This window comes from Protobothrops mucrosquamatus, unplaced genomic scaffold (assembly GCF_001527695.2).
Source record: "Protobothrops mucrosquamatus isolate PMUCROS unplaced genomic scaffold, P.Mucros_1.0 scaffold45, whole genome shotgun sequence".
In the NCBI taxonomy this organism is placed as follows: Eukaryota; Metazoa; Chordata; class Lepidosauria; order Squamata; family Viperidae; genus Protobothrops; species Protobothrops mucrosquamatus.
Window position 1 is genome coordinate 1,013,459 of NW_015386427.1, and position 26,122 is coordinate 1,039,580.

Sequence of the window (26,122 nt, forward strand, 5' to 3'; positions counted from 1 at the left end):
CTTAGTAAAACTTTTTCATCATAAGCATGCAAGAAGGAAGAACAGATGCATAGCTAATACAACTTAAGCATGTGATTTAAGCTACATAGAACATTACATTATAAATATATAACAATGATATACTGTACACAATATATTCACTAGGAATTTAGTACTTATGACTGGATAATATTTTTAGAACAGAAAAAATCCAGAAAAAATAAAAAAATTTATAGGTCATGTTAATAAAATTTAATTTACCATGTTTTTTTTTCTTCTTTAAGTCAATAAAATAAGAAGATTAAATTCTGATTTGGACAGCATAGAAGAAGCAGTGATGATCATCAGGTTAGGCGGCAGAGAAAGGAGATTAAATTTAGGAGGGAAAAGCCTATTCATGGCAACTATTCATAATAGTTTATGATAATGTCTCAAATTATTACTTACTAACGTTACCTGGAATTTTAGGCTTCATTATTGGGCTTTTAATAAAAATGATATTAGCATTTTAGCATGACCTCATGTTTTTTTTGGGTTTGGGAAATCATATTTTCTTTTTAGCCAAAGCCATTTTTTTATTTATATATGCAAAAACTAGCCTCTTCATAAGACGATTTATAAACCAAACAACAGGGAACTTATTCTGGAGTTCCTGAATGTTGCAGATATTAAAGAAACATTCCTAAATGGGGAAAGGGAAAATGCAACATTTTTTAAGGGTGTCTGTATTTTCTCACATCTAATCAATGTCTTTTATTGTTGCTTTTTGATGCATCACATATACTGAATGTATGTATCATTTGTTCCTGTATCCTACAAAAAAAATTGAGCCCTCCCCTAATACCCTTCACTTTGTCTGAAGTATTTATACAATTGGGATATAAGGCAAAAAAAGCAGCACTTTGTAAAGTGAATATCTCTCCTAAATTCAAAGAACAAGTTCTTATCAGTTCCATGCCAACTTGAGTGCTTGAGTTTTAAAGATAACAAACAGGTAGCAACAATACAGGTAGACCTTGACTAACATCCATTTCTTTGGTGATTGTTCGAAGTTACAACAGCATTGAAAAACTTGGCTTATGACTGTTTTTCACATTTACAAGCATTGTAGCATTCTCATGGTTACGTGATCAAAATTTGGATGCTTGGCAACTGACTCATATTTATGATGGTTGCAGTGTCCCAGGGTCATGTGATCACTTTTTGTGATTTTCTGACAATCAAAGTCAGAGGGAAGCCAGATTCACTTTACAGTTGTGTTACTAACTTAGTAACTGCAGTGATTCACTTAGCAACTGTGGCAAAAAGGGTTGTAAAATGGGACAAAACTTAACAAAGTAGAAACAGAAATTTTGGGCTCAGTTGTGGCTGTAAGTCAAAGACTACCTGTAATAAGAGATGGCTATTGCCCTTATGCCTTAGTTATGGATCACTCCATAGAGGTCTGATGGGCTTTTGTGATAAATTGGATGCTATATTATATGCTTTCTTGGTCTAATCAATCAAATCTCTTATATTCTTATGAATTGTTCAGTTTTAGACTACTAGCATAGTCATACAGGACCTCTCTGATTATGTTATTTTATTTCAGAAAGCCTTGTATAACCCAATTTTTGCATACATTGGGTATTCATCTCTCTACTATATTACAGTGCATTGTGTGTGCAGTGGAGACTTTAGTGCATCTTAGCTACATTTGCATTAAATTGAGTTTACAGTATGTTGGTCTATGTAACTTAGGGGAGTATTTGTATATGCTCAGGGAACATAATTACATCTTGATCCTTTACTACAATACTTCCCAATAATTACTTGCATGTTCGTAAGGGTAGACCTGCAACTGTCTGAATTCATATTATGATGTTTGACAAACTTCCTTATAAATCATATTTTTATATTAGAAAAGTAGGTACAAGTGTTTATTTAAATTTAATAATATGATAAAGTTAGATATAGATTAATCAGATACTATCAAGAAGAATGTAAAGACATAAAGTATTTGACGAATATCTAATTATGGGTTAGAATGAAAATGTAGCATATTTTGAAGGAAAAAATTATGCTGCCTGCTACAATCAGTATTTATTGTTCATGTAACGAAACAATTAAATGAGATGTATATTATTGAGATAGTTCCAATATTTGAACAATACTTTTATATTCTTACCATATTCTTAGAGAATCTTTCAAATTTTCATTCTTAAATTATTTACATAAGCTACAAATTTATTTATTTGTTTAATTTATTTGCCACCTTTCTTTCTCTGTGGCTACTCTAGGTGGCTTACCATAATAAAAAAGAAAGAAACTGAAAGGAATGTAAACAGAACAGAAATAAAATAATAGAACAATAAAATAAACAGTGAAAAAGAACACAACAAGAATACATCAGTATGATAACCAAAAAGATGGATGGTTGGAGAGCAGAGTGCAAGGTGGGGGGAGTGGAATCTGCCATCAGTCCAGCAGCCACCTGCAACCTGGAACTCCACTATTGGTTCCAGATCACCCAGCAGAGTTAGGATTTTAGCCTCTTGTGGAAGGAGGGGGCAGATTTTAACTTAGAGTTAAGATGTTCCAAAGGGCAGGCGCTGCAGCAGAGAAGGCTCTTCTAGATCCTGATAGTCAGAGTTCTTTGACCATGAGAAATAGTCCCTTTTTGTCGGCATGAAAAGGATTGGCTTGTCCTACCTAGTTCATCAGTTCATTGGGACTTATGCCATTAAGGGCTTTAAGGGCCTTGAACTTGAACTGCATTCAATGTAAAGTAACATCTGAAAACAGAAGGACTGTTCAGTTTTAGCCTGCTTAAAGCAAATTGCATATTCATTACAGTATTATTTTTTCCAATAGACATGTTATATATGTGAAGAGCAAGGCAGAGAAAGCAAAGCAGCCTCAGGCGCTTGCATGACCTGTAATAAACATGGATGTCGTCAAGCTTTCCATGTAACATGGTAAGTAAACAGAAAGGACAATCTTTTTTTTCTGAGCTCTTTATTGCCTAGATCAGTGGTGGCGAACCTATGGCACGGGTGCCAGAGGTGGCACTCGGAGCCTCTCTGTGGGCACACATGCCATTGCCCCAGCCTTGCCTCTGCCCATGACCCCCTCCTCACCAGTAGCCTCCTGGAGGAGAGTCGCCCCTGAGTATGGCCCATGCGGAGCAGCGCAGCCAAGGACTTGGCAGCCAGGCAGCATAGACAAGACTCTGCCTTCACGCCCCAACGCACACAGTTGATGCTGCAGGGCGTGGGCAGAAGGTGTGGCTGCCGTGGTGCTGGGCTGCCTGGGCGATCTGCGGGCCCTTTAGGCGGTGAGTGACCCTGCGGGCTGGCAGGGTGGGGTGGGGCAGGGGCGGGGCAAGGGTGGGGCAAGGGTGGAGCAGGGACGGGCCAGTTTTTGGGCACTCGGTCTCTAAAAGGTTCGCCATCACTGGCCTAGATAAATAAAGTGTTCATATGTTGCCACATGTCACCTGAGTTATTCAGACTAGTTACATATAATAGATTTATTTTACTGTTGTACTATCTCAGGAAAATATCATTTTTTGTCTTTATCCTCCAAATGCTGATTGCTAAGTTCCTTCTACATGTCATAAAGATACTTTATTGATTAGTTTTCCAGCATAATTGCTCCAAATTAAAAGGTCAGTTAATAACTGGATTGCAAAATTTTGTTAAGCAGCCATGTTTGCAATCTTCAGTAGCTGACACTTCCTATTTTTTCTTTGTTTTCATTTTATCTTTTCAGTGCACAGTTTGCAGGACTTCTTTGTGAAGAAGAAGGTAACGGTGCAGACAATGTCCAATACTGTGGTTACTGTAAATACCATTTCAGTAAACTGGTAAGAATTTGTTGAATTCAGCATTGCAATTCATACATTTCACAAATACGTAATTTTTCTATTGAGCTGGTCACATTTATACAAAGTAGTGATTAAAATTTAATCTTGTGAACTGCTAAATGTGGGTTTTAATAGTCATGTAAAATTCAGTGCATTGTAATATTTAAAGATTGTAGTTTTGATTCTCCAATTTTATGCAACAGAGAATTAGGTTTTCATTTTGGGAGTATCCTGAAGAATATCCATAATTTTGCCTAAAATATATTTGGACAAATGTCATCCAGATATTACTTGCTATTGTGTAATGTAGCATAATATTTGCTTTATATAAAAAAATTAATCTAGTCTCTTATCCTTGACTTTTGTAGCTAGCAATTGAAGATACTATATTTTAATATAACTCTTTTGAAATTCATTTTCAGTAGCAGCTGTCTTACATTTTTTTCTATAATTTATTAAAATTCTGTCTCTCCCTGTCTGTAAGTTTCAATTTACTTTCAATTTATGATATTTTATTTTTGAAGATGTTAAATCTGAATATGGGGGGGGGGGTTCCTCAAAAATGTGGCCATACTGTAACATTGTGCATATTTTGTGTCAGATTCTGTGCAGCATTAAGGTTTGAAGAGATTACTGTCTTTTTGTGATTGACTGAACTTGTTTGTTTTATAAATCTATCTGATCTGAATTTACAATTTCCAGGGAATTTAAATTTTTTGCTTAAAGTATTTTATTTTGCTTTTCCTAGTTTTTCTGCCTTAGAATTATTGTTATTTTCTTGATTGTGTTGGTAATATTACTGTTTTTATTTAGAAATTCTACTTGTAGTATTTTTGGATGTAAATATTTATGATAGATTCTATAATTTAATGAGAATTGATTTTTCTGAGAGTTCAAAACAATTTTCAAATAACAATTTCAAATCTGTAAGTATTGTTACAGATTTATAAATTGGGATCAATCATATATCTAATTTCATTTTTTTTCAATTGTGTTCTACATTTTAATGTGAGGGATATGGCTACATTTGCTTCTACACTCAGTGATACTCAATTGCCTTGTTAATCATTACATTATTCTTGTGGGAAAAGCTTGTTTGGTACTTTTCATTTTTGGTACTCGTCGCGCCTCCCAGAACCAATTAAGGAGTAGCAAAGTACCACTGTACTTTCAGATTCTCTTAATTTGTACTTTTTTTTTCAAATAATATTTAAATTGTTATGATTGATTCCTATGAGTTTGATATTCATTGTTTTTATTCTTCCTTTGCTTTGAAAATGTGAAAATCCGCTATAAAAGATGAGGAATTACAAACTGCATGATCCTTAGCAGCCAAAGTAAAAGCATTTTGAAGATCTATCATTTAAGTAATAACGGTCTATTTTAATATGAAACTATATAAGCAATATACATAGAACTGATGTATTTGTGCTGTATACACAGGTTCTGTTTATCGCAATAGTAAATTAAAAGTTAAAATAATTTGATATTTTTTATTCCTGGTTTTGAATCTTCCAACATTTCTGATATTTATCCATATTGCACCTTTTTTCTCCTACAGCATCCTTTATTTCCAGGTCCATGGTGAATTTTTCTTACTGGAATTCATTTTATGCCACTGACATCACTCTTGATAATCTTTCTCTTTCCTTAGCTTGAATTTTGTTTTCATCTGCCTTGCTGGCAGAAGATATTTGTTTCAGTTTATATTTGGATCAGGCATTTAATATTTTTCATTATCAATTTGATTTTTATTAACTCTTTGTGTACATAAATATTGATTATATTTCATCAAATTGGTATCAATTATTAGTAAACATATAGATAAACTTACTCCTACCTAGATGATCTTCTCCCACCTGGCCCTTCAGATCTTCCAATGGTGCGTCAGTTGCCCTTATAAATGAACCCATCCACCTTAATAGCAGTCACCTCTTCTGCTCTTTCCTTCTATCTTTCTCATTATAGATTGATCAAGAGATTGGTCTTCACATATTGTGTCCAAAATTTAATAATTTGGTCATTTATGCCATGACTGGGAACTCTAGATTGATTTGTTCTATGCTCCATTTGTTGTTTTTTGTCTCCATAGTATTCTCAGGCTTCAACATCAATATTCAAAAGCTTCAGTACTCTTTCTATTCTGCTTCATTAGAATCTAACTTATGCTTCCATAGAGTGTCAAGGGAAGACCATTGTTAGCAAAGATTTTTGCAGATATAGACATGTCATGGTATCTGTATATCTGCATACAGATTGTTCCCTACTAGTCTGGCTCTATATAGTTATTTTGAGGCTATAAGTAATAACACATTCAGCATCTAGATCAGGGCTTTTCAACCTTTTCACAGATTGTACCACTTTTAGGAAATGACAATATTTGAATACCACCAGTGCTGAGCAAGGCATCAAAAACTTGATGGCTAAAAAAAGGGGGGAGGGATTTTGGGTTTTACTGATTAGATTCATTTGTTGTTATAGAAATGGCTGGTCTATAATAGTATGGAAAAGTAAAAAGTTGAGATTCAATGTTAATGCTTCCTTCTACCGCAACAGAGGAAGTCTGTTTTTTCCCCCTTCTTCCCCTCACATTTTTCGCCTTTTCCCTCCCCACTGTTTCCTACTACTTGCTTTTGTATTTTTGTATTTTATTTTATAATCTAATAAAATGTTACGAACTGTAGAAAAAAAGGAAAAAAATTACTAGTTTTAATTTCTTTGATGGCAGTTCCTTTCCTGAATCACTTTCCCTTTGCACTGACAAATATATGATGAATGTATCCATATTTATTAATATGCACCACTACCAGCTGGCTGATCAGCCCTTCTTCCTCTCTCCCTCTCTTCTTCCTCCCTGCCTTCTGAGCTCTTCTTCCACAGTGTAGTAAGAATGCACATACACACACACACACACACACACACACACACCAGTCCCTTCACTGTACTCTTAAAGACACAGGAATCAAGTGCAAAGCAAGAAAGGCTCACAAAAGCCTCCCAAAATAAAGAAACACTAAATTCCGGGTTTCTTTTCTTTAAGCTGCCTCAGGCATATCTCAGTTTTAAACATGTAGCAACCTGAGCCTAAAAGGGTCGGCAGTTGCAAAAACCGATAACCTTAAATTAAGCCTGTTTACCTACAAAGAAAACTTGCTAAAAGCCATAGACAGACTCAAGATAAGGGGATAAAACTAATTACATTTGTTTAAAGGGATTAAACTTACGGAAGCCAACACTTTGGACTCATTGCTAGCCTTTGTGAAACAGACTAAAATATTCCAATAGCCAAAGCGCACAAACCGAGCCTCTGAATTACAAAATGCTGTAACAACTGTATAAAAATCCTTTTGGTAATCCATTCAAGCTACCAGCTGACTAGGAACCCACTGGCTTCCGAAATAAACCAGCCTCCTTTCTGACATGCTCGTCTCCTGGCTTTTCATTTCTTCAGTGCTGATTGCATTCTCCTAGCTGGAGAAAACGAACCAGGGACCTTTTCTTTCAGCAATAGCTGCTTCTTTTTCGGTCTCTTTTTCTTCCCTGCCTGCTGAGCTCTCCTTCCACAGCTTCTTCTCAATCCCCTTCTCTTTCCCTATTGTCTTTTTTTCCGCTTTCCTGTCAAAACCACTTCCTTTTATATCCTCTACTCTCCCCCCCCTTTTCTTCAGTTCACCTCCAGCTCCACGCTTCTTCCAGAAGCGCCAACCAACTGGAGCCCTGCGGCGATTCTGGGGTTTCTGCCGAGCCCCAACAGTCTTGCAGCTCCAGCTGCCTCTCCCTCAGGCTTGGGTCTCTTCAGCTCATTCCCCTTCCTTGCTACACTTGTCTAGGAAGGTCATGTACCATCTGCCACATGTCAAAGTACCACTGGTGGTACGCGTGCCATCAGTTGAATAGCCCTGATCTAGATGACAGTCCCATTTGCAGAGAAACGTAGTCTATATGTACACAATTCAGTGCACATAAGTCACCAGTATACGACTACACGTGACAAAACCCGAAGGTTACAAATTCCAGTTGATTTGTATTTTCTTACATTAATGTGATAGTCTGTAATTCAAAGATTAAGATGACCCAATTCTTTTACACTATGCATTTTCTTTAAACACATATAAAGTACCATACACTATAAACCTACATTATTACCTCCTTGCATGAGTATTACCAATGGTATTATATACTTTCTCTTATTTATTCAATCTAGATGTTAAGTATATTTTCAATATATATTAAATGCAGTTGATTTTCAAAATTAGAGTTGTCATTTTAAAAATAAAGAGAAAAATATCGATAATTTGCGCTACTACTATGACACTACTAGTGATAATTGAAAATACAACTGATCAGGAAGCGCTAACAATAAACGTCAATGAGCACAGTGAAAAAAAATGGACTAAGATTAAGATTTATTTCAGTGGATTATTTCAGGTATGTAAAGGATATTAGTTTTCTGTTCATTGTCTCTAAAAACCTGTGTCAAAAATATTTTCTTTATATTGTTTGTACACAATGTATATAGCATCTGTTTCAGAACATAGTTCCATTTGGAAAATTCTTGAGCAGAAACAAGTTTTGGCGGGAGCCATGTTTCCATTCCCATATTGAAAAGGTATCTCATTCTTTTTTTTTTTTAAGGACACACAAAAGCAAAACCAAAAAGCATGATTTGTTTTCTTTCTTTTGACCATAACACAAACATTCATCTCATACAATCTATTTATCAAATATTGCTTTGATTTAATTTGATTTTATTTCCTGTCCTTCATTTCTATCATTTTTTCTATTCTGTTATTCCTTGGGTCAATTGGTGCATATGATTTTAAAAAATGTACTACGAGTTCAACAGTTCTGGATACATTGCTTTTACTGCTGAATGTTTGCTTTCTCTGTTGTTGAGAATATGTCACTTTCAAAAATTTACCAGTCAAAGCTATCCTTTGAATCATTGAGCTCTTTTCTTTTGTGAATATTGCTTCATACAACTGTTACTTCTATAATCAACATAATTCAATGTTTGTTTCAGATCTTGCCAAGAATTTCAGCCCTGGGCTTTAAAAATGCTAATTTATTGCTCAGGTACTTATCATGTTTTCTTTGATATGGAGCAATATTAAATAATCACAGCTCAGCTCCAGCTTTGAACTTTCTGTACTGGATATTTTTATGAGATTATTCACATTGGTATTATGATAGGAATACCAGTAGTCCTCTGGTTCTCCAAATACCCTAGGTTAATGCTTTCTTTTCATCATATTTATGAAAGTGAAGGTAAGCAGTCACTTCAATAGATAGGAGCAACTGTAGAAAGAAATGTGAAAAGGAAACATCCATAATTAGCTATCAGCATTGCTATTTGGAATAGTTTAATCATGGTGCATTAAGAAAATGCTTCCCTGGTGGCTGACTGTGTGATATAGATTTAAATGCAATATAACTTCCTTTAGTTGAAGTAATAAAATATAGACGATCTTAGAACATACCTCTAATGATGTATAAATTATTTGGCTTATTTGAAAAGAAAATATGCAAAAGTTCACATGTACTTCATTTCTAACGTAATGGCATTTTCAAGTTGCTTCACGTTGTCATACCAGGACTTTATACAAGCTATTCAACTGGATATAAATGGGGAAGATATATAGAGGGTATTTGTCAGTGGAATTTCATCTTGCGTTTGAAAAAAACCCCCACTGATTAAGATGTCTAGAAACATAGTGAAGGAGAGTCCAGAATATCATTCCCAATGAGTTTGTATGAAAATGAGCATCTCATCATTATTCATCAATAATTCCTCAGCTTTAGTTTATAACAATCACATTGATAGCAGATCATAATTAGAATCTGTGTAGTAAGTTGCAGAACTGTCCAATTTGTAGACTTTATTGGATATGATTCCATCTGAAACTTCTAGTGAAGAAAATGTTACTCCTTTTATTAGTGCCAGAGGTTTGATTTAATTATTAATTAAATTAGTGAATATTTATAATACTGACTTGTCCCTTACAATGCTCATAGACTTTTTTCGGTACTAATACCCTTGTTATGATCTATTATACTTTTCTTCTAACGTCACTTTGATAGATACAGTCATGTGAAGAAGAATTCTCTTTGAATTTTGTGGTTTTATGTATCAGGACATAATAAAAAGCATCTGGTCCTTAGCAGTTCTTAAAAGTACTGTATTTTCCAGCGTATAAGACAACTTTCTAAACCCTAAAAATCTTCTCAAAAGTCGGGGGTCGTCTTATACGCCCAGTCGTCTTATACGCCGGAAAATACGGGTATTCTATTTTATTCCTTTATATAAGCTGAGGATGCGATGGGGGCGGCGGCCAGGAGCTGCTGCCTCCCGTCCTCCCCCTCCCTGGACGCGATGGGGGCGGCAGCCGGGAGCTGTTGCCTCCTGTCCTCCCCCTCCCCGCCCATTTGGCTGAGGACGCGGCAGCCAGGCTGGGGGCAGTGTGGACTCCCGACGATGCTGCAATGGCCGCTGCCGTGCCGCTGCCACTGGAGCCGCTGCCTCCCATCCTGCTCCCCCTCTCCGCCCGTTCGGTGCCGTCTGCCTTTCATTCTCTCTCCTAACCTGGAGGGAGAGGGAGAGAGAGAAAGAGGAAAGAAAGAGAAGAGAAAGAGGAAAGAGAAAGAGAAGAGAGAGAGAGAAAGAGGAAAGAGAAAGAGAGAAAGAGGAAAGAGAGAGAAGAGAAAGAGAGAGGAAAGAGGGAAAGAGAAAGAGAAAGAGAGGAAAGAGAAGAGAAAGGAAGAGGAAAGAGATAAAGTTAGAGGAAAGAGAAAGGAAGAGAGGAGAGAGAGAGGAAAGAGAAAGAGAGAAAGAGAAGAGAGAGGAAAGAGGAAAGAGAAAGGAAAGAGGAAAGAGAGACAGAGAAAGAGGAAAGAGAGAGAGAGGAAAGAGAGAGAGAGAGAGAGAGACCCTTTTGACACCTAAAATGAAGATAACACTGCATATATCCTTTTTTACCTTTATTTTATATATACACACACAAACATACACACACACACACACACATATCATAAAGGTAAAAAAGCATATATGCAGTTTTATCTTCATTTTAGATATCAAAAGGGTTTTGCAGCTCCCAGTGTTTTGTTTTCGGTGGGAAACGTGTCCAAGTGGCTCTTTGAGTGTTTTGGGTTGCCTACCCCTGATATAGCCCAAACTCTATATTTTAACTGGAAAAGTTGGGGGTCGTCTTATACGCCCAGTCGTCTTATACACCGGAAAATACGGTAGATAAATATGATCTCAGATGAACAACAATACACGACATATTATACAATGTTAGCATTTATTTTACAAAAAGAAAGAAAGTGGAGAAACCATGTGTGAAAAACTAAGTACACCTTATGATTCAATAGCTTGTACAACCACTTTTAGCAGCAATAACTTGAAGTAATTGTTTTCTATATGACTTTATCAGTCTCTCACATCATTGTGGTGGATTTTGGCCCACTCTTCTTTTACAACATTGCTTCAGTTCATTGAGGTTTGTGGGCATTTGTTTATGGACAGCTCTCTTGAGGTCCCATCACAGCATTTCAATTGACTTGAAGTCTGGACTTTGACTGAGCCATCCAAAACACCTTGATTATTTTCTTTTTCAGTCATTCTGTTGTAGATTTGCTAGTGTACTTGGGATAATTGTCCTGTTACATGATCCAAAGCCAAGATTTAGGTGTCAGACAGATGGCCTCACATTTGATTCTAGAATACTTTGATATACTGAGGAGTTCATGGTCAACTCAATGACTGCAAAGTGCCCAGATCGTATGGCTCCAAAACAAGCCAAATCATCATCCCTTCACCACCACACTTGATGGTTGGTATGAGATGTTTCTGCTGGTATGCTTTGTTAGGTATTCACCAAGCACATTCACTAAAAGTGGCACTGTGCATTATGGCCAAACATCTTCAGTTTGGCCTCCACTTTGAACACTGTCCAAAATATAGTGTTCCAGAAGGCTTGTGATTTGTTCAGATGCAACTTTACAAACCAAAGCCATGCTGCCATGTTCTTTTTAGAGAGAAGAGGCATTCTCCTGGCAACCCTTCCAAACAAATCATACTTGTTCAGTCTTTTTCTAATTGTAATGTCATGAACTTTAATATTTAAGATGCTAACTGAGTCCTGTAGAGTCTGAGATGTAACTTGGATTTTTTGCAGTTCCTCTGAGCATTGCATGGTTTGGCCTTGGAGTGAATTTGCTGGGATGTCCATTCCTGGGAAGATTAGCTACTGTCTTGAATGTTTTCCATTATTCTAATGCAAATAATCTTCCTCACTGTAGAATGATGGACTTTAAATTGTTTGGAAATGGCTTTATAGCCCTCCCTCGATTGATAGGCATCAACAATTGCTTCTCTAAAATCATTGTTGATGTCTTTCCTCTTTGGCATTGTGTTAACATACACTTCAATGCTGGAAACCAGCAAACTCCTAAAATTTTAGCTTTTATAGAGGTAATCAGACTTCCTGATGAGGCTGCCACAAAGAAGAGGGTGTCAACCTATTCTCCAAAGCACCTTAAAGCAAGACAAAAATCAATGGATGGAAACTAATTGAGGAGAGAAGCAGCCTAAAACTAAGGCCAAATTTCCTGACAGAACAATTAATCAATGGAATGACTTGCCTCCAGAAGATGTGTGTGCTCCAACCATTTGTCTGAAATGGTATAGGGTTTTCTGCCTGAGCAGGAAGACCTCCAAGATCCCTTCCAACTCTGTTATTCTATTATGATCAATTGATCAAGGACATTTGATTAGCGGCACCTGGCTGCTACTTAGTCTCTTTATACCTGTGGAAGCAGTAAGGACGTACTTCGTTTTTCCATATATGGCTTTTCCATTTTGCTTTTCTTTTTGTAAAATAAATGAAGACATGGCGTAATATGCCATATGTTGTTGTTCATCTATGGTTGTACTTATCTACTTTTAGGAATTACTAAAGATCAAATGATTTTTATTATGTCCTGATATGTAAAACCATAGAATTCAAAGAGGGTATACTTTCTTTTTCACATTCTGACTTTCTTCTTGGCCTGTGATACCAACCTTCTGAATTCTGGCACCCGCGAATTCACAAATGGTTTACTCATTGTTCTCTTTTTCATGTCAAATTAGGTCATTTCAGTTGCAGGTCTACAAGTTTATTAATTTTGGGGTTTTGATGTTGAGAAGGTTCTGAAGTTGGCATTGATTTACATTAGTTGAGTCCAGCTCAATTTTGCATATTCAACTATAGTTTCCTCATTTTAATAAATAAATTTATCATATAAACAAACAGATAAATAATTTTTTTCTCTCTCAGCCAGAGTGATGAAACAGACTCTTTTTCTCCCATGAAGACTGTTCTTCTATAAACATAACTGATTTTGTACATGGTATACCTTTTGCCAATTGGTTAAGAACCACCTCCTTTTATCAGAGATGTAGTACTGCAGTTGGGCACTTCTCCGTCTATCTCACACATCTCATTGTTCTAGGATGAGATGAAATCTTCACAAATATGGTCATTTAATTTTCAGATATTAATAAAATCCATGTCAAATTCAGGAGATAAACATGGGTTCTTCTTTTAGCTTTCATTTGTGGAAATGGCTCAGTTAGTAAGTTTGTTTAATTCCCATTGACTACGATGGCAGAAAATTATACCTCATGAAAAATGTTTATGTGTCTAAATCTGTTTTTTCATAAAGTAATACATTTGCTGCATTGTCAGTCAATTTCAGTAGTTCCTAGTTTTATTAACGACATGCACAGTTATTAAAGAAAATGTAGTAAAACAAGTTGGGCATACCCTTGTTGCAGGTAGAACTTTTTTAGACAAAAAACTATGGCTTGAACAATTCTACATTAGATTTGCATTGGTTTGATTTGGAACTAATAAGGAAGATGCTTCCAGTATCTTAATTGATAGCAGTATTACTTATATCCAGTGGTGGGATTCAGCCAGTTCGCACCACTTTGGCAGAACCGGTAGCTAATTTTTTGTTGTGCAGGCCCAGAATGGACTTCTGGAAGTGGCATCCACACAGAGAACCGGTTGTTCACATATTTGAATCCCACCACTGCTTATATACCTGAGCATGCTAAAATTGATTTTAATTTAAACAGAAATAAAAATATTTGTTATTGTGTCTTATTATTTATTATGTCTCTTGTGCTTGTCAACTTTGGTTAGTACTGGTAAACCCATTTTTGGACAAAAAGAACTATTTTCCACTAACTCGTAATCACACAGTTAAATGTACAGGTAGTCCTTGACTTATAACAGTTCTCTTAGTGACGTTCGAAGTTACAACAGCACTGAAAAAAGTGACTTATGACCATTTTTCACACTTTTGACCATTGCAGCATCCCCATAGTGACATGATTTATATTTGGATGCTTGACAACTGACTCACATTTATGATGGTTGCAGTGTTCTAGGGTCATGTGATTATCTTTTGCACTATTCTGACAAGCAAAGTCAATGGGGAAACCAGATTCACTTAACAACCATGTTACTAATTTAACGGCTGTAGTGATTCACTTAACAAATGTGGCAAGAAAAGTCGTAAAATGGAGCAAAACTCATTTAATAAATTTCTCATTTAGCAACATAAATTTTGGGCTCAGTTGTGGTCGTAAGTTGAGGACTACTTGTATGTGATCATTAAGACAGCTACTCTTACATTTAGCTTGAAAACAGCAATTCATGAAGAGCATGATGGCCAGGTTCTATGATGTTCTCCAAGGGCACTGGCTGCCAGTGCAAGTCTATACCAATGACTGCACCTCAAGGAATCCTCTGTTAAAATTCTGAAGTTTGCAGATGATACAGTGGTCATTGGCCTCATTCAAGATGGATATGAATCTACCCCCTCTTACTATATTCAGCAGCACATAATCAGTAATAGATTCCTTCAAGTTTTGAGGTTCTATAATTTCCCACGACTTGAAATGGACACTCAACATTAGAACCACCATTAAAAAGACGCAACAAAGAATGTTCTTCATTAACTCAGGATTTTCAGACTGCCCCAGGAACTGTTGATTCAGTTTTACAGAGGAATTATTGAGTCTGCTATTTGTACTTCTATAACTCTCTGGTTTGGTACAGCAATCAAATAGGACAGGTATAGACTCCAATGGATAATTAAGAGTACATAAAGAATAATTACAATAAGTCCGCCTTCCATAGAACACCTGAATGTTGTGCAGGTCAGAAAGAGGCTGAGAAGATACCTACAGATTCCTCACATCCTGGACATAAATTGTTTCAATTTTTTCCCTTGTGACATTGCTTTGTTTATTCTATGCCAAGACAAGTAGTCACAGGGACAATTTTTCCCTTGTACCATCATAATGCTGAACACCTAATTCTCACAGTTCTGTTAAATGTCTATGTATATTAACCCATATAGAGAGGCTGTAGTATTATTATTTATCCTTATTATTATACAGTATTTACTTCCCTTTTATTGGAATTATTATTCTCTCTGTTGCTTTGCATGTACATTGAATGCTTCTGTACCGTGGACAAATTTCTTGCGTGTCTAATCACATTTGACCAAATAAAGAATGCAACTTAATTCAATTCAGCTCAGATTCTATGCTTATAACATATATGGCTGAGATAAACTAGCTTTATGGTTATAATCTCTTCTTAAAAACTTCCAGTGTTGGAGTATCCACAATTTCTGGAGGCAAGTCATTCCACTGATTAATTGTTCTAACTATCAGGAAATTTCTCCTTAATTCTAGACTGGTTCTCTCCTTGATCAGTTTCCATCTGTGGCTTCTTATCCTGTCTTCTGGTGCTTTGGAGAATAGGTTGACTCCGTCTTTTTTTTGTGGCAGCCCCTTAGATATTGGAACATTGGTATCATGTCAACCTAGAACACTGCTATCATGTCAACCTAGAACAGGGGTGTCAAACTGCCGGCCCGTGGGCCGGACCCATCACGGAGAAGCCGGGCCCACCCCATTGCCGGCAATGGCAAAACAGTCCCGATACATCCCGCAACGTCATGTGACATCCCAAGTTTGACATGTTTAACCTAGAACTTCTTTTTATAAAACTAGATATACCCAATTCCTACAGTCATTCTTTGTCTGTTTTAGCCTCCAGTCCCCTAATCATCTTTATTGCTCTTCTGCACTCTTTCTAGAGTCTCAACATCTTTTTTATATTGCAACAACCAAAAGTGTATGCAATATTACCAAGGCATTATAAAGTGGTATTAACACTTCACATTATCTTGATTCCATCCCTCTGTTAATGCAGCCTGGGACTGTGTTAGGTTTTCTACCAGCTGCAGCTGCTGGCTTATATTTAAGTGATTGTCCACTAGGACTCCAAGATCCCTCTTGTAGTTACTACTGTTAAGCCAGGTGCCACCTTTTCTATAGCTGTGCATTTGGATTTTTTTGCCTAAAAGTAGAACTTTACTTTTGTCACCACTGAATTTCATTTTGTTAGAGGGCCCAGTGTTCAAGTTTGTCGGGATCCTTCTGTATCTTGAGCCTATCTTTTGTCTCTTGCCAGCTTAATGTCATCTGCAAATTTGATGAGTTTCCCTTCTACCCACTCGTCTAAATCATTGATGAAGACATTGAAGAATACAGGCATAAGACACAGCCTTGGGGTATCCCACTGCATACTTTCCTCCATGTAGATGCAGTTCTATTAAGGACTACACATTGAGTGCGGTGGGTCAGCCTGTTATATGAATCCATCTGGTAGTGGTGCTATCTAACTCACATTTTTCTATCTTATCAAATAGTAGGTTGTGGTCTACTTTATCAAACAGCTTACTGAAGTCCTTACTGAAGTCCAAGTAAATTATATCCACAGCATTTCACTAATGTTTGTCAAAGAGTAATGTTTACTCTTTGACAAAGAATGTAGTAAGATTTGTTTTTCATGATCTGTTTTTGACAAACCTATGCTGGTTTATAGTTACAAATTTGTTTGCCTCTGGGCATTTGCATATTCATTCATTAATATTTTGTCATTAAGATTTTTCTTAATGGTTCTAGGATATGTAAAACCTATGGTCTTTATGTAGGTTGGAACTGTGTTCCACAATTTGTTGCCCTAGAAATCTTACAAGATATTTTGAGAAAATAAGGTTGAATTTCAGGTAATTTTGATGACATGGAGATTGTACCCCATAATAGCTTTTGACTAGGAGACTTGACTACCTGCAACTGCTATCACCTACTGGAATTATTAAGTAGCTATAGTAGGTCAGCAAATACCTAGAGCGTGACTGTAACTTGTACTTTACTAAAATTGAAGATGAAATATCTGCAATACAGAATTACTGATGGTTGTTTTTAATGATTGTTTTACTAGTTGTAAACCAGTTCTCTATGGAAATGAATGATCTGTTTGATGGTTAAAGTTTTTTAGTCACTAATAAAAAAATCAGATTAATGTATAATTAAATTTGAAATCTACCTGTGTGCTTTGTGTGAAGTTATGGATTATGTAGCTTAAGCTTTAGTTTAGTTGGTAACATTTGTACAATTTTAAAGGGAACAGTTTCAGAGAGAATTATAGAAAAAAAAATAGCTGGCAAAGGCTTTTATCTTGTACTTTTTCTTCTAGTCATCACCTTTCCCTCTCCTTCTTCAATTCAAGGGATATATTTGGCTACATTTGGATAGAAGAAAGTGAAGTCGCAGTATTGTGATTACCACATTGCTTTCTTATTAGGAATAAATAGTCATATATTATACTACATATATGATATTATTTAAAGAATATAGAAGTTTAAAAGAAATTAAAATTGATATTGCTGTTTTTTGGCTGTTTTTCTTGGACGTACTAAATTAGAGTCAAGAAGATCGTGATTTCAGGCAATTGATGAATTGCAGTGCTAAAAGTAATCACTTACGTACTATATTGCTATTGCTAATTATATATCTAGGAGATAGGACTATTTGTAACAACAATATTGATACTTTTGCAGCAAAAGGAACATTGTGCTTGAAGAGGAATGCTTGCAAGTTTCAAGTTATCCATTTCCTTTGACTCCTTATTTTAACTTTTCTGGTTAAATCATTCATTATATTTGTCATGCTAGTGGTAAATGTAGCTTCACTATAATAGTCTACTTATAAGGCTATTGACCTACTTTCTTCTAATTTATATCCAGTAATATTAAGTTGTTGATGTGCTAATATACCGTAAGCTACAAAAATATTTTTGCATAAATTGTCACTCTTGTTTTGATAACATATCTGTTTCAGTTCTGCTGATTGATAGTCATGTTCTTCTTTTTGCTAGTTAGCAATAACTGATTTGGATGTTCCCTCCCATCCAAATAATTGTACTTGAAGTTTGGTGTGAGAGCAAACAGTAATTAGCAGTATGGTATGTTGGTCCATATTATACTAAATGTAGTTATCATTAACCACCGAAGTATGAATATGTTGAATGGGTAGAGAAAGGAAGGAAAGAAGAAAGAACATCCAAATGTAAAATATGCTTAGTCACCAAATTATGATTTGGAAATAACTAAACAGAATTCTTCAATCATGATTTACCTTTGATTTGAGCAAGTGTCTCACAGTCCATAAGTAATGAATGAACTATTCAACTCGACCAGTAGCCAACTAGGTTCTACCTTTTAATATCCTCTCCTTTTATTGAGCAAAAACTGAGATTGTTGAAAGGAGTTGAAAGGAAAGGGGAGTATATTATAGATCATCATATCTATACAAATAGTTATGGTAACAGTATTTTTAGTTTACTAACAGTCTCAATATTATTAAAAAGAAAAAATCCTCTACTGGAAATGCAAACATAGAAATAAAATATATAATGTCACTAACCTTTTGGTAGAATTACTAGTTTTAATAGATTAGAGGAATGCTGTGGATATAATGTATCTAGATTGCACCAAATTCTTTGATGGTTTATCTCATAAAATTTTTAATAAAAAGGTAAAATGGGATCCTAATCTTAGATTGTCTCAAAATAGGCTGAGTAACAAGAGCTAAATGATGTTTATTAATGGCTCCATTTTAGTGGAGGGAAGTATCTTGTAGACGTGCACAGGGATTTGTCTAGGCCTGGTGCTTTTCAACATCAGTATTGCATCAAGAGATACCTATCAAATTTGCAGAAAGATCTGGGTTTCTTGTCAATTGTAAGTTAAAAACGAGCCAGTAGTTTAACTGTTAAAAAAACCAAAGGCTATCTTGGGATTCATTAATAGAAAAATCTGGTTATGTTTAGTTTATGAATAAATGAAGAGGAAATATCTGAACAGTTATAATATCTGGAATCTGTCACATAAAACAGGGAGTGGACTATTGGCCAGAATGAAGGAACAAAGCAGTGCATTAAAACTTCAGTGACATAGATTTATGTTACACATCAGCAGGAATATCTTGACACTGATGAGTTGTCAACCTATGAAACAGGCTGCCATGTGAAATGATAAGTTCTTTCAATGAGAAACTTCACATAGTTTGGATGGTTGTTTTTCAGAGATGCTCTAATGGGTTCTGCACCGATCAAGAAGTTGGACAAGTTTATCTCTGTGGCCCCTTGCAATTCTATGATTCTGTGAAATAGTTATTTGATCTGATATACGTTGTGTTCCCAAAGTGGAGCTGTAGTTGAATTCAAAACTACAATGGAAATGGAAAATTAAGAACAGATTTACTAATCAGTGTTAATCTCTTAATCTCAAATGTTCCTTTTTTATTAGCCTCCTCTGCTTAAATCTGTACTAGTTTTTCTGCTGTGCAATGAGTTGTTTTAGAGGAGCATGATCTACTAAATCAGGGGTGGGCAACTATGGCCCCTTTATGACTTGTGGACTTCAGCTCCCAAAATTCCTGAGCTAACATGGCCATATTTGCCCACCCCTGTACTAAACAATGCTACTACAACATTGGTTACATACAGGAAGGGCTATTTCTGGTTCATTGGTTATATCATCTGGAAAGTTGAAGGGCTTTGCAATGAGAGAATAAAAGAGGAAAGAAAAGTTATTAAATAGCACTTTTTTCCAGAATAAGAAAAAAAGATCCAATAACTAGCTCACTAAAGCTAGTCAAAGCATGAATTTATAATTCAAAAATAGAACAAAACATCCGGGTAACAACATTGCTTCCAATTGCTTAGCCAGACAATATCATTCTTGGAGCATCCTAGAAATATAATACTTGCTTAATCTAATTCCATAAAAAAATCTGTTAGTTTTCCAGCTTTTAGCAGGACCAAAAGATGGGTAATATCACAGAAAACTAATGTTCATTATAGGTAGTATAGACCAGGGCTTTTCAACCTTTTCACCCATTGTACCACTTTTAGGATATGGCAACATCCGAGTACCACCAGTCGCCTAGCAAGGGGTCAAAAACTTGATGACCCCCCCAAAAAAGAGGAAAAAAGTGATAAAGTACAGGTAGTCCTCGACTTACAAACAGTTTGCTTAGTGACTGTTCAAAGTTACAGTGGCACTGAAAAAAGTGCCCCCCAAGCCACAGCCGAGCAAGACACCTGCCTGCCCACCCGGTGGCGCTCTTCCTCCTGTCCGAGGTTTTCATTGTTGTGAGCATTTCTGTTGAGGATTGGCAGCGGGAGTGGGGTGGGGGGGTGTTTGGTTTTTATTCCCCCTGTCTGCTGGGTGGTTGCAGCAGGTTTTGGTCACTTCACATGACCCTGGGACACTGTGACCGTCATAAATATGAATCAGTTGCCAAGCATCTGAATGTAAATCACAAGACCCTGGAGATGCTGCAACATTCCAGCTGATCGGCGCTTCTTCTGGGTTCAGCAGAAGCGTCAGGATCAGTGCCGAGCTACAGCTGGAGCCTGGCGCTGATCCTGGTGCTTCCGCTGAGCCCTGACAGCCCCGAAGAAGCGCCGCTTAGCTGGAAAGCAGCACTGATCCTGGTGCTTCCGCTGAGCCCTGACAGCCCTGCAGCTCCAGCCATCTCTCGCTCGGGCTTATGCGGTGCTGCCATCGGTTCAGCTCATTCCCCTCCCCCGCTACCACTTTCCTAGGATGGTCGCGTACCACCTGCCAGGTGCCAATGTACCACAGGTGGTACCCGTACCACTGGTTGAAAAGCCCTGGATAGACTCCACAGAGGAAAGAAAAATTTCCGTTTCCTGCTTGTCTCATTCATTCCATAAAATAATGCTGGCTTGCTAACTCTGGTTTCACAATCACTTTCCTAAAGAGAAAATGAACTTTCTAATGGAATATTGAACTAAGTTCTTTGAATGCTGCAAGCATATTTTTGTTGACTATAGAAAAAGAATGCAAGTGATGGTGGAAACCATTTTCATCAGCAAGCTGTATTCTGAACTACATGGTACCTATGTGTAGATAGGTGTGCTTCTGATAACAGAATGGTCGTTCTGTGTGCAAATAGACAGATGTTGTGGGCATGATAAATATATGTTGCCAAAGAGATTACCACAGAAATAGGATATCAGTATGCATGTCCTTAAAGTTGTAATACTCTGAGTCATAAGTTATTATTAGGTATTGAGAACATGACCCAGAATACTACCACTGTACGTGCTGTAATACATGATATTCAGGTTTAGACAAAGCTGATTCATGATTCAGGTGTCTTTTGTACCCCTCAGGCTGCAATCATTTAACTAGTAATTTAAGGATCATAAATCCAGTAGGCCTGGTCATAAATATAGTCTTGATTTCAAAGGGAACAGAGTTCTCCAACCAGTAGCTTGAGTTCACAGGGCAAAGTTCTGTTTGTTGTCAGTGTAGATGAGGTTCTGGTTTCCAAGAAGATTTCACAGCAAAAGCTAAATATTGAATTTACATTATTTAAACTAAAATACAAAATATGGCTGTAATGGAGAATTGTTCAAACACAAGAGTGCAGCCAGATGGGACATTAAATTCTTGAACTCCACTTGAATATAGATAGATCTTTATTTTTAGTACCAGGCTACTGCCATGTAGACTGGTCTATGCCAGGTGTTTTTCTATGGAGCCAAGTGTCTCTGTGCTTCCTGGTCTCTAACTCCACAAGACAATTTCAGCATTTCCATAGGTTGGGTTTTTCAGGTTTTTGGTTCAAGATTTGACTTATAAGGCCTCATATTATTTTATCGTTGGTCAGTATTTTATCAGACTCGCTGAGTTCCTTATCTAGAAAGTCTACTGCTCTGAGAATGCTTCCTTAACCAAGGATATAACCGGATGTATTTGGAAAGTCATGTTTTTTTGAACTATCCTCTGGTGAGAGTTAGATATCCATAACAATTCCTCATAGTTAACTTGTGTGGGATATATACTTCCAGATGTCATGAATAGTTCTCTTTTGTGACCTTTGCCTGATTATTTCAGTACTTCTACTAGTTCCAATGAATGATTTCACCTGAATTTTAAATTTAACAACCAGAAAATATATGTTTCAATTACATCCTGAGTGTTCATGGTGTTATTAGTTATGGTTTATATTATTAGTTATAGCAACAATACTGTTGTTGATGCATTTGTAGAATGGAACAATCTTAATTGATCATGGTATTTGATTCTTATCCTTATGGGAATGTCAGCTTTCTTTCTCAACAGGGCACTAATATATTAGTATGGGATAATCGATAATTAGTTTCTTTTAAAAATGTGCTTATGACTACATAGCTGCAGACTTCTAAGTATAAGCACTCTCTGTTGCTGATGATTGGAGGAAAATCATCTGTAGTTTTTGCTATGTAATTCTTCCATGAATCTTCAAGAAATTAATACAGGTAATCCTCCAGGTACAAACATTTATTTAGTGAATTTTCACAAAAACAACTTATTCAGAAAAGGTACTTACATTAGAAATTCAAAATTACGACCAAAAGAGACCTCAATGGCCATGTGACTTGAATTCAGTCTCTACTGCAGCAGTGGCCATATTTAACTCTGTGACTTGCCTGGGATGGTTTGGGGCTACGAGAAGCTGGAAGGTGTTTTTTTTGTTGTTCCTGGTCACATGGCCAAACAAGATCCGGTCAGTTTTGCAGCCGGCACCGACCTTTTGTTTTCCTGGAGTTGCGTGGAAGATCTGCTGCTTGCTAGTCTTGAGGACTAGAGAGCTAGAATTACTTCTGTAAATATTTTAAAATATTCTTTTTTGTTACTCTGTAGTACTGTACTGTATTGTTTGTAATCACTTTGGGAACTGCTCTGCTTTTTTTAAATTGTACTTTGCAAAGTTAGTTTGTTTTTATTTGCCTGAAACTGCTTGTAGAAATGCATTTGATCAGAGCATTCTATAATGTTGTTTCCTTGCTTTTATTTTGGAGATTAGTGTATATTACTGTAGATAGTTTGTCTAAATAATACATTTTTTTGGGAATCATGGCATTGCTCAATTTTCTACTTTCAAATTGCAAAGAACTGCAGACAAAAACTGGCAGAATGAGCTGAAGTTAGCAAAAAAACAATTTAAAATATGCTGCATTGCAATACAGTACTTCTGTAAGATAACCATTTTATTTGTACTGTCTTAATCTTGGTGGCTGATATTGATCTAGGATTTTTATTTTATTTTAATTTATTTTATAGTTGTTTATTTTATTTATATCCTGGGATTGTCTGGAGCCTTAAACTCATTCCCATCTACTTTCTCTGTATTTTACATAGCAGCAGAGGACCAAATACTGTACTGTGCAATATACTGTACCTTACAGCTTTTATTCTGCTCCCCTACTCCCCAAAATACAATACAGATAGTCCTCGAGTTACGAGTGTAATGGAGCCTGCCCATTCCACTTGTAACTTGAAAACTTGTGGGTGTGAATCTAGTACCACGATCGAGATCACTCCGTTGCTCTTTAGGTGCACATGAGATATCTCAGGGAGGGGAAGGCCATGGAGTGCCTAGTGATGGACCAGGCCCCCAAGGTCTCCCCGACCCACTAAGATACCTCATGCTTCCCCCTTCTTCCTGCCGCGCCGGAGTCACTTACCTTGCAAAATCTGTCTTCCCTCTGCTGCGATTTCTTTCCCTTTGAGGAAGAGGAGAGTCAGCTTGGAAATGCTTTTTGCGCCGACAATGGAAACTCCTGGGTGCCGTAATATTGTGCAAGTTCAAACACAAATTCTCTGCAAATTAGATCATGGCCCCCGGAAGCTTACATTCTGGGGGAGGGAGTGTTTACTTCGTTTGCATGCCTATGGGGCAAAGCATGAAATCAGAGTCGGCCGAGTGCAGGAACCAATGCCATCCATGGCCTGGGTGCTCTTACATGCACTGGCCTTAGTTTGAAGGCAGGAACAAAGCCTTCAACTGAGTGGGGAGGCATCACGTGGAGAGTCCCCTTGCACCTGCGTCCAAGCTGCTGGTGGCTTGGACGCAGGCACCTGAGTGGCCATGATCTCCCTCCCCAGCCACCCAGCCACCCACCCCACCCAACCTATTTCTTGCCTGACCGGCCAGTGGCACCAATCCTGACTGCTCTTCTTGTCGACCTTCCCACTCAAGTGGTGGCAGCAGCTTGAGTTTCTCTGTTCCATCCGAAAGGAGGAAAGCAGAGGCAAAGAGCAGCATTGCTCTCAAGAAGACCCAGGTGTGCTGCTCGCTCACATGTGCCAGCCTTATTGAGAGCAATCCCGCTCTGCACCTCTGCTTCTTTCCACTTGGACATAGCGGAGAAACTCAAGCTGTTGCCGCTCAAACTCTTTTATCTGACTGCATGAACTGCATGGAAAGGAACACTTTGTTTCTAAAGTGCTCCATTGGCAATCACATGGAACTTCCAATCTCTCTCAGCTCTCCTTCGGATAAAAAGTGTTTGTGCTCCAGTGGGGCTATTCAAAATGCAGAATGGAAGCTTCCGGGGGCCATGATCTCTTTTGCAGAGAATTTGTGTTTGAACTACGCGATATTACGGCACCTAGGAGCTTCCATTGTCAATGCAAAAAGCAATTCCAAGCTGACTCATCTCTCCCTCAAAGAGAAAGAAACCACAACAGAGTGGAGACAGATTTTGCAAGGTAAGTGGCAGGAAGGGAGGGGGAAGCAGTTGTGTGGAGTGGGGGACAATAGGATGAATGTCGCAGAGCCTCTGCGAACGACTGCCGTGGTGCTGCAATATTCGTAATTTTGGGACTTGCTTATAAACACTAGGGGGTGCTGATCGCGTAACTTCGAATGAGCGTTAAGTGAACGTTTGTAACTTGGGGATTACCTGTACTATAGCCCTGTATTTAGTTCTGTACTACTATTAGAAAAGGCAGAAAACCTTTTGGATTTTGCCTGGCGAGGCTTGAGCTTTCCATTTTGGAAGGAAATCCCCCCACTCCATGTTGGATTTTGCCTGGAGAGGTTTGTGCTGAACAGGGGCAGTGTTTTTTTTTTGTTTTTTTTTAAAGGTTTTAAATTTAAATTGACTTCAGAAGTTATGGGTGTCCCTTCACTGGAGGCTTTTAAGAAGAGATTGGATAGGCATTTATCAGAAATACAATACTCTCTTGTGAGAGCAGTGGGTTAGACTAGATGACCTCAAGGTCCCTTCCATCTCAGTTACTGTTGCAAGCTGACAGTTCTGTAAACTCCACCACCATCTCCGTCAACCGGAGAATTCTCCACCCCTTCTGAAGAAGCTTGAACTGCCTAGCAACAACAACAAAAAAAAAAACAGTTGCAAAGGGAGAGCCTGTGGCTTGCTTGGGAGGCAGTTTAGTTCCTCAAACCAGAAACAGCTGATAGGCAGCTGGAAAGGCCAGCAGCAGCAGGAAAAGACTCTCAGTTCAGGCAGCCTTCAGAGGAAATAGTAAGTCAGATCTTCGTTCATTTAACGAACCATTTGATTCAGTTAGTGAATTTAATATTAAAATTTTGTGAAATCGAGTGATTCATTTGACAAATTTTTGATTCATGAGCCTAATGGGCAGGCTCCATTAGATTTGTACCTCGAGGACTACCTTATGGCAGCGGCATTGGGTGCGACACGCGAGGCGGCAAATGGCCGCGGCTGGCAGCAAACAGCCATGTTGCGCCGAAACCGGCCATTTGCCGTCTCCTGCGCAATGCCGCTGCCATGAGGCCGCTGAACAGGCCAGGCAGCGGTAAGAAACTCTCCATGTACATTGCTGGTACAAGATAAAGAATTATTAGTTTCCTTCAACAATGCCAAACATTACTTTTCAAAGCATATAGAAAAGCAAGAAATTTATATCATGTTTATGTTGCATTAACAGAGGGATAGAATCAAGATCACTTGAAGTATTAATACCACTTTACAATGCCTTGGTAAGGCCACACTTGGAATACTGCATCCAGTTTTGGTCACCACGATG

The 26,122-nt window shown here is 37.5% G+C and overlaps 1 protein-coding gene across 1 annotated transcript in view; it reads left to right on the forward strand.

The window, feature by feature from the left end:
* Positions 1–26,122, forward strand: part of MLLT10 (MLLT10 histone lysine methyltransferase DOT1L cofactor) — a 126,108-nt gene that overhangs the window by 44,094 nt on the left and 55,892 nt on the right. The window contains exons 5-6 of the mRNA XM_015811558.1: positions 2,833–2,936; positions 3,733–3,826. Coding sequence (XP_015667044.1) covers positions 2,833–2,936; positions 3,733–3,826 — 198 coding nt within the window. The remainder of the gene's footprint in view (positions 1–2,832; positions 2,937–3,732; positions 3,827–26,122) is intronic.